Consider the following 26,175-nt stretch of genomic DNA (forward strand, 5'->3'; position numbering starts at 1 on the left):
TTTTCATCCATCACATAGAATTTTGCAATAAAAAGATTTAAAATTAGAGTAAGATAATAAAATAACAGAGCTCAGAATATCTGAAGTCAAAAATGATAACTTTTTCATCATGAGTGGCTAGTATTAATGTCCAAATTTACATATAATCCACAAAAGATAGTAAAAAGATGTTTTACATTTATTAAGACACTAACAAAAAAATATCTAACTTCAAAAACACAACAGTATTTTATGAACAGCAATACTGAAAATTCTATTTCAATCATTAAATTATACTTCATTAGGCAATCAAATCAGTTTAATACTTAAACAAATAATTCTGGAAATTCTATAGCCAATTCTCAAATACAATAATAAAACAAAACATCAATAATTTCAAGAATAACTATTATAACAATAATAAACACTAAAGCACAGCACCTCTGATAGTTGAAACACCATTAAAAATATCAATATAATAAATCATTCCACCAAAATGTTAGCAGAATGATTAACATGCCCAAGGATTACATTTGCCAGAAAACAATTTGGCCATTTTAAATTTTTATTCGAAGCAGGAACCACTTATCCAGTACATTACCTATGGATTTACTAAACCATGTTTCACAAGTCAACAAATGCATACAAAGATGAATAAAAAAAGATTAGCCAAAATGCAGCAGATCATGTTAATAATTTATCACTTTGGGAACAATGGTTTTATTTTGTTCTGGTCCAACACAATCACACTTTTCATATGCACAAAGGCTAAGATATACACATAACCAATATCAAATGCCCATTTCATTGGCTTCCCAAGTAAAAGTTTATCAAGTGTTGAAGAATGTAATTCATGGCATCTTCTCACAGCCTCGGCCTACCTAAAGAACTTACATTATAAAGACTTAGCAGGGTGTACTCAAAAACTGGAATGAACAGGAGCCCAAATAACAATTCAAAGGAACACTTATTCACTGTCATTGGCATTAATTTCATCCTGGAAATTCCTCACGACACCAAAATTAGCAGAATTAATAGGTAGATTTCTCCGAGAAATTTCTCGCTTCTTTACTTTGGCACTTTTATATTTTCTCATTTCAGCAATCAAACTTAATATTGATAAGCCTAACTTTGTTACCATACAATTTCCTATCCACACGGTCTACCATTGGTTCAGGATCATTACATTCAACTTACATCTACCATACATGATAATAATGTCATTTTCATCAAAAATCAACATCAATTACATAGGCTGTTAACAATGATCCATAAATTCCTTTCAAGATGGCAGTCAGTGATGCATCCTAACATAACATACATACTCTACATTGGCAAAGTTTATCATTTAAGCAACAAAATAAATATATACCACTAATATTTTAATAAAACATCAAACAATAAATAACAAATTAAAAACAAAGTATGTTTAGAAAAAAGGAATTTTTACCATTTTTACAGAAAAAATTCCATATACAGAAAAAACAGGAAGTTTAAGAAAAACTTGATCTAAAATTAATAAAAATTAAATAACAGAGTGTGAAAATAGTTAATAAATATATTACATTTACCAAAATAAAACACCATTTCACCCATAAATGTCACATAATGATGGTGAACTTTCAATGCTCATCTATTAGTCAATTTTGTTACTATTTTCAGAGTTTGGTTTCCCATAAATTCACCAGATTAAATCAGAAGCACATTTTACACAATGAAATTACCATTTCATCACAGGAAATCCAGCAGTAGATAATACTACACAGTGCATGAATCTTGCCTGCTTAAGCACACTCTGATGGATGATAGACCTGCAATTTAAATTAAGTGTTAGCTTACAAAAAAGACAGATCTAAAAACCAGATATGTGATTACTTCTCCATATTATCTGAGATTTCAAATGTTCATTGAATTTTGATGAAATTATGTGAAGAGTTTACGCTATCTCCCATAAACAAGGCAAGGCACCCTGTTATTGTCCTGGGATACATGAATACAATATTATTGAAAAGGGGAAAGGGAAAAAAACTTTAATTTTTCATGGTATAATGCACCTTGTTTTAACAAAACAAGATAGATAGATAGTGATCTTTATTTGGGCGAAATTGAGACCTAATGGTCCCTTCTTCCATTTAACCCATCGTCGTATACATATTATATTAGCCATCAAACTTATAGTTACATTAATGTGTACACATAAATACATATAGACAGACATCAATTCATTAACACAGATTTGCACATCGAAAAGAAAAAAGTATATACATATATATAGACACACACATACACAAACATACACATACACACACATACCTATATTCATACACATGCCTACACATTTACATACATATCCACACACACATACATATACACACATAAACATACATACATGCATTCATACACATACATAAATACACATACTCAATACATTTGAGTGCTTTGGGTGGTGTTGTTTCATAATATGTACATAAAACACTAATTGATATTAACCAAGACCATTTACATCACTATAAGGAACAAGGAATAAAGAAATAAATATCAATGTCAGCCAAACGACCCTAAAATTCACCGTTTTATTCTTGTTTTGGGTTGAGAAAGAAAACATATGCTAGTGAACTGCCAAGATAGAAAATATACACCATTCTATACATTAGGGAAAAATATACCAATTTCACTTCATTGTGCTTGGTGTAGGTATTAAGCTCTGTGATATTTACTTTCCAACACTAGGAGTAACTATAAAATACATTGATGTGGCAATGTTGTATTGACCATATTAGGCACAAATTAGTGTATTAGACTGCTCTTCCATGATGTAATCAAGTTGATATCCTGTCACTTCTCAATTAGTTACATAGCCTACATTCCAGGTTTGAAAACTAAATTAAGGGATATTTCATGCTTGATTTTGTGCTCCCACTTTTTCATAAGTTCTCAAAAACACAAATATACATGGTCTGGGCAATTAATACGCGAACTGGCACAATCTGGTGACAATAACGTCGACTATAGTTGCTCGAGACCCAATGAGCTGTCTGTGCTTGGTGGATCGTCAAGCTGTGTGTATGATGCCAGTTATGTTAGTTTCTGTTGTCCTTGTTTTTACTGCTTGTCGAAAAAAGAAATTGACGAAATCACGGAGCAACCAATCAAAGTCAAGTTTTTTGGTGAAGTGTGGTAAATGTTATCAAGAAATTACTGAAATGTTGACAGCTGTTTACCATGATAATGCCCTGAAGGAAACATCCATTTTCAAGTGGATTATGTTTTATTAGTGGATTACGACAACATTGATTGAGTGCAGTCCCTTGTCCTTACTGATAGTCAAAAAACTCATATTGATAGCTGATGAACTGAATTTAGGAAAATTCAACAGTGCACACTATTTTAACCAATCATGATGGATGGATTCTTAACCATGACAATGCATCTGCACACTCAGCATTGATTGTTCGCCAGGTTCTAGCAAAAAATTCCATCAGCATCCTTGATCATTGTCCTTATTTGCCAGATATCACCCCCTGTGGCTTTTTCCTATTACTGAAATGCAAAAATGTGATGAGGGGGCATCACTGGAAAGATGTGGACAAAATAAAGGAAGAAACAACAAGAAAACTAAAAAGCCTAACTGCCGAGGACTTCCAAGGGTGCTTTAAAGAGTGGAAAAGAAGATGGAACAAGTGCATAGTAATGAATGGAGAGTACTTTGATGTGGGCAAAATCAATGTAGACTAGATTAAGCAAAATAAAGTTTTTATGGCCTCAGTTTGTGTATTTATTGGACAGAGTAGTACATTTATGAAACCTGTGATTATCAGAGTGTGAAATATCAAAATGTTCAGTTATATGGAATGTTAAGCTGTTAAAGGTCATGCATTCAAATGCTTCAGAAGAGTTACAATAAAAAAATAAGCATAGCACAAAGATCTTACATGCATCTAAGGTTCCTTTAGCTATGTGTTTTCACCTTGCTCAACCCTTGAACCATAAAAAATGACACCCATATTAAAGTTTTTAACAGTCTTATTTGTTTACAATTGTAGTATAATCTGCATCATATTTGATATACAAAGAATTACAGACAATCTTTATCACATACCATAGTGATATGATCTTCATAAAACACAATAGTAATATAAATTAAAAATTTATAAATGGAATACTCATTCTGGTCCTGCTAAGCCAGTCAGTGCTGGCTTGACAGCAGGTTCCACACAAACAAAAATGATAGCTTAAACTGTGGTAATATTAAAGCTACATATATTGTGTCATATTTTGTTACGAGCCCTAGTCCATTCTTTATAATAGCCAGTCTTTCATCCTCTCTTTCACAGCATTTACTGATTGTAATGTTCTTAAATCTTTAGGTATTTCATTAAAAATTATTGGTGAAATAACCTCTCTTCTACCTTGATTTTTATGATATTTTTGTAACATACTTAATTGTCCCTTGATGGTAATTCCTTTTTATTAAAATCAGGTTTTATAGTTGTCATAAAAATAGTTTCCTATTATGATGGCAGATATCTATACAGCCTGTCTACAGGCAGAATTCCTAATTTTTGAAAGATATTTCTTTCATCTAGAATATTTGTATTTTTTGATCTAGCCTCAGACATTTTCTCCAGGATTTTTTGCTGTAAATTTTTTAGTACATTAATATTTGCAGAACCAGTGGATGTCCAGATGGTTACACCATATCTTAAAATACTCTCAACAAGAACAAAATACACTATTTTGATGACATTCAAAACTAGTAATGAAGTGAACTTGACGAAGGATGTAATTTAATTTGTTATTTATTTTTTTAATGTGCTCACCAAAGTTAATAACTTAATCAATGATTACTCCCAAGTAATTATATTTCTTTACTTGTTATTGGTGAGGTAATGTAGGTAGTAATGCAAATGAATATGTAATTGAATATCTAAGATGTCAGTGGTTTTGTTTCACAAACATGACTCTGGATTTTTTCTCATTGATAACGAGATTATTATCATGTACCCATTAACTGATATTATTTAAGTAAACTTTCATGCCCTGAATATCTGCTTTTAGTTCCCTATGATTCACTATAAGTACTGCATCATCAGAATACAATATCAACTCACAGAAATGTCAGCACTTGAATATATATATATATATATATATATATATATATATATATATATATATATATATATATATATATATTATAAATAGTAAGGGGCCAAGAATAGATCCTTATGGCACACCTGATTATGCCTCATGATTTTCACTTCATACACTTTTTATTTTAGAGACTAATTTTCTATCTTTTAAATAATTAGGAAACCAACAGTGGCAGGGTCCACTAACTCCTTTACGGCATAATTTTTAAACAATTTATAGTGATCTACATTGAGTCAAAAGCTTTTCTAAGATCTATAAATGTTATTACGTTGTTTAGCCTTCTATCCATTCCGTCTCTACTACTGTTCACAGCTTGTTCAATGGCTTCTGTGGTTCCTTTATTTCTCTCAAAACTAAATTGAAATTTTGATATTATTTCATCCAGGAAATTCAGCAATTTGTCTGCCATAGACCTTTCTATGATTTTTGAAATGACAGGTAGTATTGATAATGGGTGATAGTTATTCACGTCTTTATGAGATCCTCCTTTGTAAATAGGTATTAGGACAGCTTTTTTTTAAACCATTAGGGATTGCTGCATTGCATATTGAATGATTTATAATATCCTCTAACACTGTTATTATATTAGGGCACCTTTTCAGGTCCAGTATTCCAATACCAACAGGACCCATTGGTTTCATATCCATTTTGTTAATAATCATATGCATGCCATCCACTGTTGCTAAATTTATTACTATGCTATTTATTTGATTCTTTGTATTTACCAAACTCAGTGGAAATTTACAATTATCTTAAAGGTAAGTTATTTCTTTAGAGATTTTTCTTTTTTATTCCTTTTCAAAGGTAAAGATAATAATACTTTTACTTAGAGGACAAATATCCTTCATTGCTGTATCTTGTTCCATTTACTGGTTAATTTCTGCCTATGAAACAATAGCATACCATATCAAATTCTTCCACCAAAGACAAAATATGCCATGATTTTGAATAATGATTTGAATATTTCAGATATTTTTTAATTTATAGCTTCAAAGATTAATACTAATTACATAAATTGGTATCAGTATCCCCTTTTGCTAAAAATGGTTTCAGGAAGCTTGATCCATTGAAAAATTTAATGCTCATTGTTCTGGGACTTTCAAGTGAAATATAATGAATGTTTCTATAAGTGAAGAGTATACATGAATTAAGACTTTAAGAAAACTTAAAACAATACCTTGTTAGTATTCATAGCCAAAAAAGCGACAACATTCAGGCTGTTATAATATTTTACTCTGGATCTAGTAAAAAAATGTATAAACTTGCAATACACGATCACAGAATGAAGTTTTTGTTATTTCTCAAATTAGGTACATACTGGATGGGTTCCAATTGCAAAGATCTTAACAAAATTAATGCATTTTAGAACAATATAGCTATGGTATTAAACCAAAAGCAGATTCTTAAAATATTTAATAAAATTTTTAATTATAATATGAAATAATAAACCAAAGAATGTCAACATCACTCACCTCAATTTTCTTGCAGATTTCTTTAAACAAATCCTTCAGTATTGCAGCCTGGTTGTCTTGACTCTAAATAAATACACCAAAATGATAACAGAATTAAATTTTTAAATTAATTATTTTAAACTAGCAAGAAAAAGCAATATCACATAATATTATTTAAACATTTCTAGATATAATAACTAGATTTTTCACCTTGTCTAATCTGAAATTCATGGGGCTTTGCGTGCATGTGCCAGGGCACAGCACATAACATCAAACAAAAAAAATTAACACATTAAATGTTTTTACTCTTAAAAATTTTCATTTTTTTGCTTTCGTTGTCTTAGATGGATTCTAAAATCATATTTTATGGCTCTATGTCAGTTGGTGGGAGTGCAATCAATGAAAACAATTTAATGCATTGATTTCAGCGAGAGCTTATCAGCACTGATCTTCAACATAAGGGGAGAATTTTAAAAATACATAAATATGCAAATTTCTTCTTTCACAAAAACATTCCAGGGTATCTCATAGGAGGAAATCAGTCGCCCATCCTCTAATTTTGAGATGAATAAAAGAGGTCATGAGAAAATTATTTTTTAAATTGAAATGGAATCATCCATAGATTAGGTTTTGTGTAATTTAATTGTATCAAATCAATACCAGAAGTAATACCTTTGGTTGTTATGCATCCGGAAGAGTAAAGAGGTGAAAGAGCGGGAAGAAATGAAAATGTAAGAGAGAAAATGTTGCAAGCATTTTTATCTGGATACAGGCTTACAAAAGTTAGGGTAAGGGAAGAATTGGGCTGTCCACAAAAGAGGTTCTAACATACAACCCACTGACATGTTGCACACCAGGAAAACTATTCTGCACATCATTCTAATTTTTAGCTTAAAAAAATAATATATTACGAGTTACTTGTAGTTATTTCTACTCGAAAAACTAAAACAAAACATAAGTCTTAATACAATTTACTGGAAGCCACATACAGGAAGAAAGAATTGCAGTCTTTCAAGCACGAAAAGAATAAGAGCCCTTTGATGATTTTCTTATTAGCAGTGAAATTTAATGTTTTATTAATTTCCAAAATAAATTTTATCAGAGCAAACTGGCGATGTACATGGAACTTTTAATTACACTTATTCTCCCCTTCCCTATCAGCTAAGCGAGTACTATAGAAAGATATGAAGACTTCGGCATTGTAAAAAATTATTTTCCTCGTTCTTCTTATCTACTCTTTGATGCAAAGAATCCACTTTCTTCTAGGCTTATGATTACCTGATAGCTAGCTATTAATTTCATTTTCCTGATAAGTTTAAAGTTTTTGATAAGCCACTATTCAAACTTTCTCTTCCTTAAATGTGATACCAGAACACGTCTTAGGTAAGGGTAATTTTCATACAGGTATTTGGATATTTCACAATGCAAATAACTATAATAATGTGCTGTCTTCATAACATTAAATTCTGCAAAGCAGCCATGGATCTCACTATATTTTTGATATCTATGGATACATGCACCAATCAAGAAATCTACATCTGCCTCATAATAACAGCAGGCATTAAAGAATGCCTTTGTATTTTACCAAGTGAGTATGAACAATTATGTTTCACATATTGAGGATAAGAAATGCCTCTTACTTGGGGCACCTTAACATAAATGCACTTGATAAAAGAAGGTAAAGCAACATAGGCACTAAATGATAAATACTACTTATTAGCCACTAAACTTAAATACCAAATCGTCAATAATATATTTAGTGTGATAAAGTTTATATACTGTGATTAGATAATTTAATAGCTTTCAATTTATTTGCCACAGTTTTACATAACTCAATGGTTAGTAAGACAAAGTTTTGATAAGTTTTATGGGCATCATTTCATGTTCTTTTCCTTTACAAGTTGTATTTATTAAATTACTCTGTGCTTATCAGCTAGTATGGAAAATCATATTCATGGAGAGTCATGTCAGAGGCAATGGATATCTTCAAGTGTTTTTGCAAATGGCTGGAGTATGTAAAATCTTTTTAGCTGCTAATTCTGCATTATCCCCATGGATACACGAGTCTTAATTTGACCTAGAGAGCCTGTATTTTTGCAGCCATATCTTCATGCATCTCTGAACACCAGCAGCTCCACCCAAGCAATGTGATTTTTTGGGTACCAGATCTTTCTGGGAAACCAAAACTGGCACAGGGAAAGGAAGAAAACATCCCTGCCCTGATGTGTGAATTTCACATGCCATTGGACTTGGTACTGTGTGAACTCTACCATCACCTATCAAGTCGATCTTAATGTTGATTACTGTGTTAATAGTTTATCCCTCATTTGCGAGTTGCAAAATCAGTTAGGCACTTCCCTTCAAGTAATGTTTCCTCCTACTGTCCACTATTTTCAGTCAAAATTATATTTATTTTTTTTCTAGGATTTATTCAATATTTTTTTTGCATTTACGGGTTTCAGATATTCAAGGATGGCCAATGCTACAATAATGGTAGCACAATGTACTATGGGATGAAGATAAAATATAAGAAAATTGATGAGATTCTTGAGAAGTACAGGAATTACTAAATACTAAATGAGGACCAGTCTTACAGCAGTCTGTAGGGTATGGGCATATTAGTCTTGAGAAAAAATTTCCCCAAGTCAAGGGAGCTAACAAAAAAAGGAATTCATTACAAGGACTAAAAATAACAATGCCATGAAAACATCAGTGGTGACTTTACTATTCAGTGAGGGTCATGATTCATAAACACTGCTTTGAAGAAGAAGATGACTGCAGACTTTATGACATCTTCCTCAATATCTACATGCTAATGTAGACTGGCAAAAAAACTGGATTAAAGCAGGTAATGGAATTTTTATAGTCTGTGATAAAAGGGATTAAAATAGTTAAGCAGGGAGATTAAAATAGAAAGTTATTTACAGATGGTATGAAGAGTCCTAACAGGCATGAGAAAAATAAGTTGGGAAAAGTTTTCTGTTGATGGTATGTGTTTTAGGAGTTCATAATTTTGAATAATAGTTTTCAGCCACCATTCATGACTAATTGTTAATATGCAGAAGCAATTATAATAACAACTACATTAAATTTCCAGTAGTTTCTAATTACATTACATGTCAAAAGATTTTAATAAAGTCACTTGCTAAGTGCTATGATCACCTAACTATTCCAACTGTAACAATGTCACCCTTCTGAAATTTATTCAAAGCTACCTCTAATAGATCACAAATTGTTATGGTAGTATATTCTTGCAAGGATATTTTATGTTCCTTCTGGCATACTTAAAGGATCACACTAGGGGCTCCCGGGGACCTGGAAATTATCATGGCCTCATAATTTACCTTCATCATAACAATCCTATGAAAAATGAACAATCCTAATGAAAATCATAACATTTTCCCACTAATCCATCCAAAAAGCAAATCCATCTAACTTTAGGCTTCCAAATTAGAGCTTCGCCAATTCTAATGTAACCTAATTCCAAATTACAGTTCGGTGGGATCAAAATCAGAATACTGCTCCAAGAATGGTAATCATACTATGCTAACACACCTGCAGTGACACAAAATGAGCCCAGAAAAAATTTCTTATGTTTTTAAGATTAAGATAACCTTATTTTCTTGTTTCAATAATCAAAATTAGACAATAATTATCCATCCCTCCTTTCCTATCCCATTGATTAATTGCAAACTTCATTTTTGTTTAGCATTATCGGCTATAGAATAAATTCCCCAGGTATTTCCAAATTAGCATTCACGTGATTATTTGTAAGTAGAGAAAGACAAATGTTCCGTTTGCTTTTCCAGCACAGCTATACATTTCATCACTCATGATATAGAATACAACATACAATAAAATTTAATCAATAGTCTTCTACAGTACTGAGATTTTCACAAGAGTTATCAATTCTCAATTACTTTCCTAACAAACAAATAATATCATTCTTCTAGCAGAATTAAAGCTAATTTCAAAGAGATTTCGGGTCATATACGATCTCATTTGTATTAGATCACTCATGGTAACACAGCCGCAATTAATTCCTGACTAGTCTGATCTTTCTGTGCAATCAAGTCATTCACCTCAGTTGATGTCCTCGTGGACTTGAACAATTGACAACATGTCACAGACAGAGGAATACGATCTTCTTTTATAATGCACTTTCGTTTTCTTCACTTACTACAAACATATACACCTCATGTATATATAAGGCATACTTTTGAAGAGTAGAATGCATATACGGTTTTCGATTTTTGATCTATTTAGCCACAGATCCAACGTTAATTAACTTGTATTATTATACATGTGTACTTGTTTCAATTATATACATTTACACATTGGCGTCTCGTTTATAAAACGTATTATTATATAAAATGCACTTAACCACCAAAAGTAGATTTAGGTAGTTACATTCGACACTTAAGGGTTACGAGTGTAAGTCCGGTCAAATAAAAAAAAGCTTGGTCCTCAATTTCCGATACAGCCTCTTTTGGACACAATTCAATAAATATCAAGATAAATTTCAATACTCACGTCATCAAGTGAAACAGTAGGAATGAAAGATACATGAGGTCTTAAGCCATGAGTTTCTTCACCGTATTTCCTGAGCAAAAGGTCTCCTTCCACTGATGAGGAACACGTTCGAATTGGTTCCCAGTCGATCTCAAGATCTACGGCACACTGTGGATGTATAGAAAAATATTTCAAATATAGTAAACTTTATAAGAAGATTGGATTTTTTGAGTGAAATGGAAACAGGTATGTGGTATTAATAGGTATTTTTAAACTCAGTGTAATATATTAAATATTTGAGAATACATGAGAGGAAAACTAGCCAATACTTGACACAAATTTTCCTTTGACATACCTTTTCACCAGCCTCATCCGGGATCATATTGTCAGATATCATACATGTCACATACTTGAGGAGGAGGTCTTGATTTATAACATATTTAATTGCACAAGCATGCACTTTATTGGCATGACACTCCACAGGCCCGTGTTGACATGTGAAGTGCAAGATACCTTCATCCGTCCCTTCTCTAGGAAGTAATTGTGTCTTTGCTTTTCCATACGGCACTAAAACTACATCTAACAAACGAGGAGCTCTTTCAAAACTTGGCAGAAGCTGTCTAATAAAGAAATTGCGCGAATCGGGGCAGAGAGCTTCATAGTACACAGTGACTTTCACTGTTAAAATTTGCAGTTCCACAGAGGTGGTCTCCTCTTTGCCAAGGCTTGCCTGTAAAATAGAAATTAAAAACATTACGCGGATTTTCCAAGCAGGTGGGACAGGACTTCAGGTAAATATGTAGATTCCCCACACCTGATTATTAATCTCTGAGAAATAACTGAATGACTTCCACAAAACCAAGCATACAACAGCTAACACCAGAATTCTCACACGAAAAATGCTTGAATATGACATGTCCCAAACATAACCCAATCAGCTAAAAAAATCACTACAAAAAATATGTTGGATTAGGATGAGAAACGTCACATGTTGCTTAGAGGTTGTCATCAGAACAAATGAAACATCAACACTGCGTTACAAAAGTAATCTAGATTGGCTGCTAATCGATAGTCGATTTTTGGAACGGGATAATTAAAAAGTATTTACTAAAACTTGGTACGATAAGTTAGGACAACTGCTTCGAAATAAGCATTAAACAATTCTTAATACGAATTTTGAATGAGTCAAAAAGTGTTCAAGAACTTGGGCGACTTGCGCTCTCTATAACTCAATGGCGGTATTTTGAAGATAGGAAAACATTGTTCTCCTTAGAAAAAATATTATCACACATGATTCAACGAGACAACAAGTAAGTAAATAAGATCTTGTGATTAATGAAACAAGTAGTATTCCTTTTTCATAAGTTTATAACTAAAATAATGTAGCGCGTCCAAAAACCATTTTATTAATAAACGTTTACCTTGTTCACGCTGGTTTTACAAAAGTTTATAGCTATTCTCTAGCTATGCTGGCACCTAACAAAAATATCATGATATCTTTAAGACATTAAATTCAAATTTTCAATTATCGTAAACAAAGAAAGCTTCAAATAAAGGGCATATATGATAGTTATCTCTAAAATATGTAAAATATTAAGTAAACTTTTCATCAAGAGAGCTAGTAAGGTGTCAAATTTAACCAAATTGTTTAAATAAGGACCGCGTTTTCATTCGACAAGCAGAGTTTGAAATATAGGTACAGTTTGTTCTTAAGGTGTGCAACCAACATGTGTCGTTATGTAACTAACAGTTTTAGTTAGTAGTGCGTAAGAGGAAAATGTGTAGGCTTGTAAATTGACAATTTTTAAGTTACATTTTTAAATGAGCGAGCATTTTTGTTTCCTTATAATTTAAATTTATGAAAACCGGTTTAAGGTGTCACTGTTTAGAACTATCACAGGTAAACATAGGTCATAGTTAGCAGGAGTTCGCGTATCTCCTCTAATATATTTTTATAGTAGCTTATTAAAGTTCTATTTCGCGAAATATCATATTTTTCGTTGAAATTCAACATTTAAAATATAATTGTTTTGTTTGCGATTTGAAATTCGTGCTTATTTTTTTAAATTTAATCTTCAAGTTGCAATTTCTCTTCATATTTCAATAACTGGCCGCTCAGACGTATTGATGCGAAGATTCATTATAGAATCAAAATATCCAGAGGCAATATATATATATATATATATATATATATATATATATATATATATATATATATATATATATATATATATATATATATATATATATATATATATATATATAGGTATATTACCCTTACTTTACCAAAGGGAATAAAACCTAAGAATTAAATTTTTGTTGTTTACCTGACTGAAATACCAGCCAGAAAAATAAGTTTTTAATGTTACTAGGTATCATTGGTATAATCATATGTAAATCAAATATTGCTGATTGGAATACTTTTGCTGGATGGAGTCTACCTACTTGTTCATTAGGCAGAAAATGATAAAATTATTTAATTTGAATAACTTTATTACACAAAATTTGATAAAATATTGAACGGTACAGCAATGTTCCAGTTAAATACGCAGGATATTTCCAGCAATAAATATTTGTATCTTCATTTCGGTAACAGATACGGGTAATCTACGAGTCGTATGGCAACTAAATAAAGTCAATTTCAATAAGTTCAATTCTTATGATCATTGCAGCAAATTCACTCCGGGGTATTTACAACCCAATACATAATGGTCATTTATTTGCTGAAGCTAAGCATTTGCAACGTTGTTTTTTGCATTGCCAATAATTCCGTACCTTAATACTGACCATCATATCTCACTCGCGCACAATCCCAAAGATTGGATAATTTCGGTAACACCACCAGCGATGGACGTACTTTCGCCGTCACTCTTCTCACGCGGTAGACAGAGACGTGGAGAAAAGGGCTTTCCTCAGTGTGGAGCTGGTCGCGACCATGAAGACCGGCCTAAGAGCAGGGGCCGAGTAGTGCAAGACTGCCATTAAAAACGCCGAGGGCATTCCTGCCGGACTTGTGAGGGGTGGTATTCGGAGGGCCGAGGAGGAATGAGAAGACGAATCGGGAACTATGAGGAAGATTAGGGAGTAGGCGAACCTCGGGAATGTAGATAGGACGTGGGTGAGGGAAAGCACAAAGCACAGCTTGAAGCTCTCGTCCTCCAGTTCTCTCACGGCTGCCTCCTCCTCTTGTCCCCCATCCCTGGGGTCTCTCCGTACGTAAGCCATCACGGCCTCCACATTGGACACAAGCACGATCAGGGTAGGGAGAACGAATCCGAGTGTTGCCCCTGTCAGACGAAGGAGGAGTAGCCCCAAAGGTGGAACCACTGGCCCTCCTCCACCATCCTGAGACCTCGGTGAGCTCGAAACCATGGTTAAGGGCAAAGAGCAGTGGGGCTGAGGTTCGGACTCGAAGGAGGGAAGGCTCACAATGTCAGCCAGAACGAAAACAGGAACGCTGAGTGAGGCGGACAGGAGCCAAGAGAAGGAGAAGAAGGGCCAAGGGGCCCAAAAGTGGACGGCGTGGAGGGCAATGGCGGCGACAGCGTAGGTAGCGGCGGAGCCGAGGAGGACTTCTGCGCCGAGGAAGATGCGGCAGAGGTAGGCGCCGAAGTCCCAGACTCCGTCCTTGGAGAGGGCGGACACCTCCAGGGGGGCGAGCAGGGCCACTGTGAGGAGGTCGGCGAGGGCCAGGTTAAGGAGAAGCCCACGAATCCGGCGCCTCAGCACTAGGGCCTTCTCTCCACCGGAGAAACGGCCTCCACGGGCCCTCAGTAGGGCCGCGGCGAGGACCGCGTTGGTGAGAACACAAGTTGCCCCGGCGACGGAGACGAAGGCCACGGCTGACAGAGGGAGGAAGAACGGCAGCCCTGCCTCAGGGACCGGCTCCCCGTTGTGTTGGCTCTGGTGACCGGAGTCATTGCCCGCGACGTGACAGTCAGGACATTCGAATCGGTCCATTTTGTCCCAAGCGTATATTTTGGGCATCCTTCCCGATGTTGTTTTCTTTTTCCCTTCTCCTCTCGAGCTCCCAGAGTTGGCGGGAGGGAGGGTTGAGATAAGGGGGGGCGGAGGACGAGAAGGGGAACGGCGCGAAAATTCCTATTCCGCGCGCCTCGAGGCGCGCGACATCCCGAGAGAGAGGAGACATCTTCCAGCCGCGTCGCGGCCAGCCAATTCCGTCCCGCAGCCGACGTAGTCCATCATTCCCTCCGCTTCAGACACCCTTCGTGATCACACTGAAGAATATTCAAGTACCGGGAGAGGTCCAAAAAGAACCCGACTGGTTTCCTCTTTATGCGCTTTGTAGGTCACGAGCATCCGCCCCCGTGTTCCTCCTCCGGCGGTTCACGAAGAACTCTCCATCACTCGCACCCCGTTCAAACTATTCTAAGTGCCATCGGTCCGAGGGCAGGCAGGTCGTGTGAGGGATGGAGTCCGTCCTCTCTTCAAGTGTGTTCAGTCGGCGGTCCGGCTTCACTGACGAAACGAGGAGATGCCCTCCTCCAACTCCGGAGTGAGTGTGAGAGCGAGAGGGGAATGAATGGCTCGGCCGCGTCGGAAGGGTGTCAGCTCGTACCCTCATCGGGAGATGGGGGTCGTGTGCACTGACTCGGACTAGCCCGGTTAATTATTAAATCGTCCCATCCCACTCGTTGGCGGCGTTGCCCTGGCGACCGGGAAGGATCAGCAGAATGGTTGGCTCATCCCGTCACACCGCCGCCGTCAAAATCGTCAGCCGTTCCATCTCTCTCTCCGCCTCCTCCGTTTTCTCTCCACAACCGCCTCTGCCTCTCCCACCCCTTCATTTCTCCCCCCTCCCGCGCAACCCCGCCCTCTTCCCAGGCTCCTCCGGGGAGAGATGCCCCGCACGCCGCCGCCGGGGGAGCGGAACGATGCGGAAAGCAAAAAAGAGAAAAATACATGAGAAAATAAAAAGGAGCGTCATTTGGATCCTTCACATGCGGCGCCTGCTGTCCGATACCGTGGCGAGGGATTTCGTTCAAAGAAATTAGTGGGCTAGAGCGGACACCGATATTATTGAGCCTTTAGGAATTAAAACACATTTTACTTGGACAGATATGATAAGGTACAGATGGGATAGGATATCTCTAGAATGAGTTAAACAAAAAACACATCTCCAGGTCAATGACAAATTATTTAAAATATGCTTGTCGCATGGATGCCATGAAGAATGGCAATTGCAACATCAATCGTGAAAGAGTTAATTTCTCAGGCATCAATTGATCTAAAAGTACCCTAACGATGTATTCATTTCGTTCGAAACAATGTCCAAAGGACGACGTTGAAGGTTATGAAAAGCTAAGCTTCTAGCTCAAATTTAAATAAGCAAATTTTTGGAACGATTTTTTCGCCAATATTGTTTATTATGGTTCAATCATAACCATGACGATGTGTACACTCAGGAAGGCTTGTTAAAAACATTATTGAACAACACCAAAGAATGAAAACGAACATTGGTAATGCAACAATTTCAGAGTGTAAAAATCATTCGCCTTGACCGGGATTGATTTTTACACTCTGAAACCGTTGCATTGAAATGCATATTAGAGGATTACTCTGTTAAAAGTTACTATTGCGGCATCTCCCGCAGTTTCTTGGAATTTGAACGAACATTGGTGGTAAATTGTTTTCGGCGCAAGTGTTGAGGGATTGCTAATTCCTCAAGATATCCTATATTATTGCAGTAAGCGTACTTGTACTTGGGTACTTATTTCGCGAATTGACATACAATGGCGAGCGAGGTGACCGTGGAAGAAAGAAGGGGACGTCACAGGGTGAGGGGGACCGAAACGAGCAATCCCGACGAGGAGACGTCTTAAGAGGTTGAGAGGGAGTAGGAACAACAAGAGAACGGAGTGAGAGGAATGGGGAGGGGGTGGGAGGGGAGAGGGTGGATCGGACACAGATGGGGGAGGGGCTGAGAGCGGGGAAGTGGAAGCGCGAGAGGGCACTGGGAGTGGAGGGGCGGAGAAATGCGGATGAGAGAGCGAATGAATGGTGGAGGGGGAAATGAAAAAAGGATGTTTTAGGGTTTCGGGGGAGGGGATGAGGAGGGTGGAGAGGGGAAGTTCACTTTAAGGGTTTAGGACAGCCTACAAAGTGAGGTTTTGGGAACGGGGTGTGGGGATGGAGTTGGGAGATGGGAAGTGGCTTAGGGGATCAGAAGCAAGGAGGGGGATGGTGAGGCGGAAATAAGAAAAGGGTTAGGAAGGTCACGAGAAGAAAACTCGAGAGTCAGTGCTGTGGCATATGGTGAGCAACGGGAAGTAAAAATATCGGTCCCCACACCTCGTCTTTCATCCATTTTGGCGATTGAGTCCACTTCCTAAAAGAGTCGAGGAATGATCGCACACAAATATTCGTCCATAACCTTTCACCCGGAGTGATGCGGATTTCCACGGCCCTTCAAATGACATAAAATGGAATCAAGGATGACATAGTAGGGAAGCAACTATCTTTCCGGAAAAAAAAAACTTTTTGGAAAGACCCAGGCCAGATGAAAACAAAATCACTATGATAAATGGTTTAACATACGAGGATGGTCCCAGAAGTACCCGACCCAACAAATAAAACACAAAAATTTTGAAAAAATATATTTATTTTTCAACATAATCTACTTTCAGCTCTATACACTTTTCCCTGCGATATTCAATAAGTTCGATACCCTTTTTTATGATAAGAACTGTTTTGCTCCTCAAAATAGCCATTAACTGCTGACGTCACTTCTTCACGGTTGGAAAATCATTGACCACCGAGCCATTTTTTCAAGTTTGCGAACGGAAAATAATCCGAGGGGGCTAAATCTGGCGAATAATGTGCAAGTGGTAGCAATTCAAACTTTAATTCATGGATTTTGGGCATTGCAATAACGGATTTGTGAGCTGGTGCATTGTCTTGATGAAACAACACTTTCTTCTTAGCCAAATGCGGCTGCTTTTGCTTGATTTCTTCGCTCAAACGTTGCAATAAGTTCGCATTATACTCGGCGTTAATAGTTTTTCCTTTTCCAAGATAGTCAATGAAAATTATCCCACCCGAATTCCAAAAAACCGACGCTATGACTTTGCCTGCAGATGAAACGGTCTTAGCCTTCTTTGGAGGCGGTTCTCCCATTTGAATCCATTGTTTTGATTGTTCTTTTGTCTCGGGTGTGAAGTAATGGACCCATGTTTCATCCATGGTTATCAAATGACGTAAAAAATTCTACTTTGTTGCCGTGAAACTTTGCTAAACACTCAATTGAAATATCTTCACGACACTCGTTTCGCTCGAGTGTGAGCAAACGCGGCACCCATCTTGCACACAGCTTTCTCAAGCCCAAATTTTCAGTTAATATGCGATGTACCGCACTTTTTGAACGCACTCTTACACAGATATAGCTCCCTAAAAAATAATATAAGCAGAGACGGTCCCTGAAGAAACATAAACATTTCTTATACACTATTTTCTTCTAAAACTTCCGTCAAATCTGCGAACCTTACTGTGTTCCCTCTCTTTCCTATATTTCCCGGAAGATTCCATCAAACGTCCTCTCTTCTCCATATACCCTTCGAAAATTTGCCACTTCTTAATTATAACTTTAATCCCACTTTGTCTACCATCACTGAATTTCCTCTGACGACTTTCCCTAACCTCGTGCCCTTTCTAACACCTCTTGATTTGTCATTCCCTTTATACAATTCACTCTTTCATTATTTTTTGTAATGAAATTACTTTCAAAATACATCCTGCATCATTAAACCACCGTACAAGAGTGTACAATAAAACGCTCAGATTTCTTTTATTAACCGCTCAGTAACCCGGTGATCAGTTTCATTCCTGTATTCCGTGCGTATGCTTACTCCGTTAGAATTCTTCTCTTAATTTTCTTATCGTTTTGCGTATTTTTCCAAAATATCGACAAAACCTGTGCGTTTTTTTCCCACACTATTTTCCAAACTTTTATGCTTAACTCAATCACCAAGTTCAAGTTTTAAAATCATTTTTCAATTGTTTAAGTAGGCAAAACTAATCCAGTCACCACTCAGTTACTAAGAGAAGGCCCTTACATCGATTAATAAGGACAAAAGCCATCAAAAACGTGAATTCAAATGAAGATTACGGACTTAGAAGTCTCCCGCCTTCTCTTTTGAAGTTGAAGAGGCCTTAAATTACAAAATCAATTAAGTTCTGAAAAATTTCCACTTCAGTAATAAATTCATGCGATGAATAATAAAAATGTACCGTCTCTTCTTCTTTGAATCCATGCGGCAATATATATAAAGGGGGCACACAATATATAAACATCACCAACGAAAAATCTGGGAAGACACGTGACATCATCATTGATTTGCTGTTTACTTATTTTAAAAAATTGGGTTCAATTATGTAGACAAAGTTGGATTTATTTATCAATTCAAAACATCGAGGAGAAGGAATTCGAAGAGAGATCTCCCATGAAGACGCTGCAAAGTTATTGGCGCGTAATCTACAAACAGCGGCCTAGAGACAGACTAATCATAAAGTAAAAATGTTCTTCGAGATTCGATCACTTAAAGTATAATAAATTAGGACTTCTATCTTCTATATCGTTTTCTTACATAAATATTCTGTGGTATACAAAAACCATATCTTAACACGCAATTCACCGTATGCTTATGCATACGAGGTAAGAATTGAAATGGAGACGGAATAGTTGACTTGGTATTATCTAGGAAAAGAGACTTCACAATACAATGTAAGTTGAAATAGTAACTTCATTTCTCCGCGTCTGAAAAATATGTAATATTTCTATTTCAGACATATTCTTAGCCTATTATCATTAATTAGTTATCATAAGCTTGTTAGAGATTGCGAAATATGAACTTTTTCGTAATCTCCGACTGCAGAAACGTATTGGGATCCAATTCTTAGGTACTGGATAAAACGAAGTAAAAACCAAAATTTCTCAGGAAGAAATTAATATGTGGAGAAATAACATGCTTTTGTCGCGTATAGTCATCACTAACCGATACCCAATTGGTCAGTAATTTAGGCAATATAGACTAAACCGTCGACGCAGGAAGGGCATGAGGAAAGCCTAAGTTCTCCCTCATTCCTCAGATTCTGATGAGAATCACTATCCAAAAGGGTCTGAATTCAAGATGAAATATTGAGATACGTGTAGTTATGAATTTTGCCCCGATACTATTGTTATTTATCATTGCAACAAAAACAGCGACGAGAGTCTTTTACATGGCGCTCATAACCATAGAAATAAATACTACTTTACGTTTATAACCACTAATAGTGGGGAATGTAGGAGTGAGTTTGTTATTTATTTGAAAATTAAGAAATTACTTCCGTTTGCGTTTCATTACTGCGTTTATTATTCAAATGGAAATTTATTTCTAGAGAAAATAATAAATAAAATTGTATCCAATGGCTCATTTAGAGGTAATAACGTTCTTTGGAAAACCATTCACACTGCGATGTAAATACGAACATAAAAGTGCGCTAGAAAATATTGTAAAGTGTGTGACACGTCGAACGGAAGGTCACGAAGCAAATGGCAAGATCCTCTCCTTTATACGTCGTTAATAGGAAGGGGTCAGACGGATAGCGTGATCTCAATCATTGAGGTCAGCGGATCTTTCGCATAGATCTCAGCGGAATATCTCTCCTAGAGCGGTATAGTATATTATAACAGGTCCACCGTAAAGCAAGAGACGCCGAGATATACAATATCTTGCCAAATCTTTCCACAGATTCCGACTAATTTCACAAAGTGAGGACCGTAAATGGCCGTTGGTTGTTGCTCGAATATTAAATAAAGCAAATTTAGAGTAATAAACGCATGACAGTGATGTAAAAAAATATTATCTTGAGATACTTTTAAGATCCACGAATCTCGCGAATACATTGGTACAATATGCTTAAGGTAAAATACACATTGAAGAAGCATAATATTTAACCACTGATAGTGTAACATAACCGTGAATGATGAATCTTGTTGGAGGGTAGGGATATGCCTCTAAGTTTCGTTTTATCGGTTGGTCTCGAGAGCAGGAGTATTTCTAATAGAAAGAATTTGACATGAGACAACAGAGATTATTTTATGCTGAAATCATTCAGAGTTTAAACAAAATTATTTAATAGAATGAATTATACGTGAATATCATTATTTTTCAGACTTAAGTATTCTATTTTAACTTTAAATACTTGCCTGACTCACATGTGTCACCGTATGTCCTTATGTTGCCTGGTATACTCTATTTCTCTTCTGATAATGTTGTTTAGTAATTTGAAAACTTAGAAGAAATACTATTTTTATGAGAGAAAGATAGCTAATTTGAAAAATCAGCATTGTTAACAGGTGGATATGTAACTGATATTATTGTAGGCCCAAAACCATAATCATTTCCGTAAATACCTTAAAATCATAACATTTACATATTTGTAGTTTTGATTATAACTATGACATGACATTCGAATAAGTTATTAAGTAATAAACAAAATTTGATTTCAAGACTTCCACAAGAGTAATTTATTTTTAAATAGGGTTCTGGGCGAATGGCACATATGAGGCATTGAGGTAATTATCAAAAATTTTAATAGGGAAGCCGAATAAAAGTTCTGAATTAAATAAATAAGTATTTAACAAACAGGTAAACTAATGATTTTCGGCGTGATATTATTATTTTTGTTGCACTTGTAGGAGTGTCATTTATTTTCGACTGCACCAAAGCTTAAAATTATAACTAGCTGAAAATGGTTGTATATGTTTTGATGCCAACTGACTTTACTCCTTTCTGATAATAAAATGTGTTCATGCCAAAAATTCCGTTGCTGTAATGGTAGTTATTTATGCATGACGGGATAACACAAACATGTAGAGAATTTAAAAATAATTTTCAATCCGTAAAATTTATCGAAAATACCGTGCCAATATTCCAGTTTTGTCACACTTATATACATTTACATGGATGTCCTGACATGCATCTCCTTAAAAGAAATTTCATTTCAATAAACCAATAGTGCGGGTATCTGAAGCTTCACCAATCAAGTACCTCAGAATAGCGAATATTGAAAATTTTCCAATCAATTGGATGCAGGAAAACATAAATTTTAACGGGTTTTTGTGAATAAATACGCTCCAACTGTTCTTGACTGTTTCCAATGACTAAACTGGTACATCCATTTCTACGATTATGCGATTACTGCGGGAACTTTCACGAGCCACTCCTAATGGCGATCAAACGAAAAGGCGCGATTCCTCCGAGAGGTCTGAGAGAGATCTCTAGCCTTCAACTGATTGGGTCCCCTACGAGACTACTAGTTATGATGACCACCGTCCGTGCGTTCCGCCCCATAAGTGAGACAGGACAGGAGAGCGCAACTAATTATTACGCTGCTTAACGAAGGTCAATACCGTTGATGAATAGCCTATTAATTAGTTCAGTAGCACTTAATGGCGCCAAAAGTAATTCTTTTCAATCGAAATGGAGGTCATTTAGTGGAGGACGCGATGGAACCACTCATGCACACCGTAAGAAGAACAGGGTATTGAAAGAGTCTTAATTTTATTTTTTCTGGTTTCACAGGTTTTCCAGATGACTGGTGCCATTTTTTCAGGGCAACATTTTGCACAATTGCGGACGATTTTTGAGTAAAATATTCAAGGATAATGCACATGTTGATATGAGATGTGTAGTGGAGTAGAATGCCAGGTAGTTTCATGCCTATATTTCAGGAATAAAAACGAAGCTCAAACGAAACGGGCATTGCTTGTTACAGTATTTAAATGATGGTATATATTTTAAGAAATGATTCTTTCTTAGCAACGACATTAAAAATTAAAAATAAAAACTCGGTAGGTACGCGCAGGCTATTTCTGTCTGGTAATGAACCTGATATCAATTTACGGTGAATAAATGTAAGACTGATGATATGGAATTTCAATACATGAACTCAACTTAAGGATATTAAACTCTGTGAACAATGTGCTTCTGCATTCAAATGTTCAATTTCTCTTTCTGTGCTTCCGAAATGTTTACTTTTGCTGGCTGGCAGTTCTTTCACTTACAAAGCAGCCTTTATTTTATTTCTCTTATTTCTTTTGACACTTTCACTGCAGCATTATTTGCTGTAAGAGCTTCCTTAAAACTGGCATATGCACTCTGAAAGCTATAACCAATTACTTCAAGACTTAGCCCCACCAACCACTATTATAGTGTCATGAAAGTACGCAGGTAACCCAAGAGGTCTTATCAAGATTTTGGCTAGCTTAAGCACATCAGTCTAGTTATTATTTTTCCCAAGTTTTTACTCAAAAATGAAAATTTTCTGAGTTTTTCAGCACGCTATAATTCCCTCGTTTTTCCAGGTTATTCATGTTTTCCAAACCGCTGGAATCCTCGAAGAAGAGACTATGATTTACGACAAGATACATGCATTTTTAGGCACTCCAACGAAGGAGAAGTTGAGAATTTAATATTATATTACAGACGTAGTCAATCACGGTTCATGCATATTTTCATGGTACACATTACAATTATTAGGGTAGCTGCAAATTAGGTTTGTCAAATACGAACGCTGAGAAATGGAGTGCATGAGTTTCTCAAGACCGGATGTAGCAATGAATGAAGCAAAAAATAGGCTGAATGCCAAGGATAAAACCGGTCGCTTTTCGTCAAATTAGCAATAAAGGAATGAACACTTTAAATTTACTTCATCAGGAAAATATAAAATAGATTGCACTCGTTGGCAAGAGAATAATGTTCTGTATTCCATCAGCCTTAGTTTTGGCACGTAAGAATAGAAAGGATTATACATCTAAAATATACTCCAAAGGGTGCCCCATGACATATTTTCCAGTAAAATTTTTGTCAATACAGCTTTTTTCAGGTCAGAGGAATAAATAAAATGCGTTCTTTATTGAAATACCCTAGGGCTTACCATTTTCTCAATTTACGGGAGTAGAAAGAGACACCTAGAGAACAATTGTTTTATGCTCTCCGTTGGTAGAAAGTATATTTTTAAATCATTTGCACGGCATATTTCTAGCAAGGTTATATTTCAACAGTTCTCCCCCTGATGTATATAATTCGAAGCCATACCTTTAATATTTTGTACAGAGTGTAAAAATTAAATGAAATTAGGAAGTTTTATTTCTAACAAATTTTCTATGACTCTCTTTTTTCGAGCAAGACACAATATTGGAACATCGATATCACTATCAAGGAGGGGAAGTCGATTACAGTTCATCCTCCATATTTGTTATTAACATGAATTCATATGTTCGAGTAGCATGACAAAGTCCGCGTCACTCACACGCATGTGGCATTTCAATATTTAACCACGATTTCCGGCCTTTGCACTTTGTACCTCGTCTGGGGAGGAAATGTATCTGCCCAAGTCGTATATAGCGCGAGTTCTAAATTGACATGAAGTAGTAAACAAGTATTCCCTGATGTCTTCTCAGGAGACATGGAGATTGAAAAACAGCGGAAGTAGTCCCTTTCCTTTCAGCAAGTCGTTTTCCCCAGATGCGATATTTCAAAATTATCTTCTTACATACGTGTCAAAGAAAGAAAGGTAGTGACCTCGTAAGATACAAGTATTTTCTAATTACTTTGAAGTATGCGGGCATTTGGCTGAGTGCTATGTCTTAGTCCCAACAACAAGTGGTAGCATGATAAACATTTCATCTATTCCATGGAATTGCCGACTCCAAGCTGGTGAACAAGTTCACAAGTGACTCGGCGAGTTCAACGTATAATAGGAAGAAAATGGTAACTTTAATATTAAGAATTGCTAAGAAAGAGAATTCCAAAAAAATATAATGAAAATAAACTCTTTTAGAATTGACAAGTGTACACAGACCACAGCATCCAATCTCTATCACTTTTTGCATATGATGACTAACTCGTTAGGAATGTCCCGAGTCGATTGGTATTCCAAAAAGTCCAGAATATATACCCATATAAATTAGTAAGACTACGTAAATGGGCAAAACAGCGTGATGAAATGGATCCCCTCCTCTTCCCCTCAGTGTCACGCTGAGCGTGACCTTGAGAGGAATAGGAGGGGATCCATTTCAAGCTCCCAGTTATTCAAATTCTGGTGAATTCTAATATGCATGCATTTATGATCCGAGTGTTCACAACAGCGAAAACATTTTACGTACCAGCGATCCCGATGACTTCGACTTTTTCTTGGAATTCAACGCACTGTTGACTCACCCGTGCGTGCGCCTGGGCCCCACCGGAGGTGTTTTTATTTGATGTGCGTATCCTGGAGCTATGATGGAAGAGCCACGAGAAATTGACTTCTTGAAAGAGAATTGCATAAAACTCAAAATATAAAGATTGGATTTTTGTGGGGCCCTAATTTGGTATCATAAGGACACAAACTTAAATTAGCCATAAAAATGTCTGCAATGGAAAGAGGGGCAGTCGGAAACATTTTATCAACGCGATATTTTAAATGCTGAAGTATATTATTTTTAAATATATATCAAAATATTATTCTATAATGTATATGTTGATGTCACTTCAATCATGTTGTAACTAAGTACTTCATTGCTTTTTTCATTTCATTTACCACTATTTTGATGTTTATTAAATATTCCGTTCGTTCGTAATTCTTTACCTAGTGCTATAGTTTTGGTTTTTACATGCAAATAACTGTTTATCCTAGGTCTAAAAAAATTATTTGATCGCGAATAAAATATTCGATGGCGGGAAAAAGCTTCATCATTGAATCAGCAAAAAAACGATTTTTATTCATTTAAATTTTGAATTCGCGACTACAATTTAGATATAGCAAAATATGTAGGTTTAAAGATATGCAAATACCATAGTTAAGAAATAAAATAATTAAACATCATTAATGGAATAAACAACTGTGCAATTTCACACTGTTTGTTATGATTGAGAGACCATAGTTTCGAAAACATGTATTATTCCTTGAACTATTGCCCTTGAGCTTGACTCGTGTTTTTGAGAACATGGTCGGTTGAATTTTAAATCCTGCGTAAAAATTCATTTGTTTTTACTAATATCATAGGCAGTATAAATATACACAAAGTTACGTCAGA

General features: G+C 35.9%; 1 protein-coding gene across 1 annotated transcript; it reads right to left on the reverse strand.

The window, feature by feature from the left end:
* Positions 1-12,095, reverse strand: LOC139700025 (GILT-like protein 1). The gene is made up of 5 exons (XM_071598464.1): positions 11,908-12,095; positions 11,449-11,823; positions 11,115-11,261; positions 6,603-6,665; positions 1-1,790 (listed from the first exon to the last, which is right to left on the reverse strand). The coding sequence occupies exons 1-5, from the start codon at positions 12,007-12,009 to the stop codon at positions 1,764-1,766; spliced, it is 714 nt and encodes a 237-aa protein (XP_071454565.1). The 5' UTR covers positions 12,010-12,095; the 3' UTR covers positions 1-1,763.
* Between the last annotated feature and the right edge of the window lie 14,080 nt (positions 12,096-26,175).

This window comes from Hetaerina americana, unplaced genomic scaffold (genome assembly GCF_022747635.1).
Source record: "Hetaerina americana unplaced genomic scaffold, ioHetAmer1.1.p SCAF_10, whole genome shotgun sequence".
Classification (NCBI taxonomy): Eukaryota; Metazoa; Arthropoda; class Insecta; order Odonata; family Calopterygidae; genus Hetaerina; species Hetaerina americana.

Coding starts and splice junctions, on each gene's coding strand:
- LOC139700025 (XM_071598464.1), bottom strand. CDS start 12,009: ATGTCATATTCAAGCATTTTTCGTGTGAGAATTCTGGTGTTAGCTGTT. Junction 11,824..11,907: donor TCTCAGAGATTAATAATCAG/GTGTGGGGAATC, acceptor TCTATTTTACAG/GCAAGCCTTGGCAAAGAGGA. Junction 1,791..6,602: donor AAATCTGCAAGAAAATTGAG/GTGAGTGATGTT, acceptor TTTAAATTGCAG/GTCTATCATCCATCAGAGTG.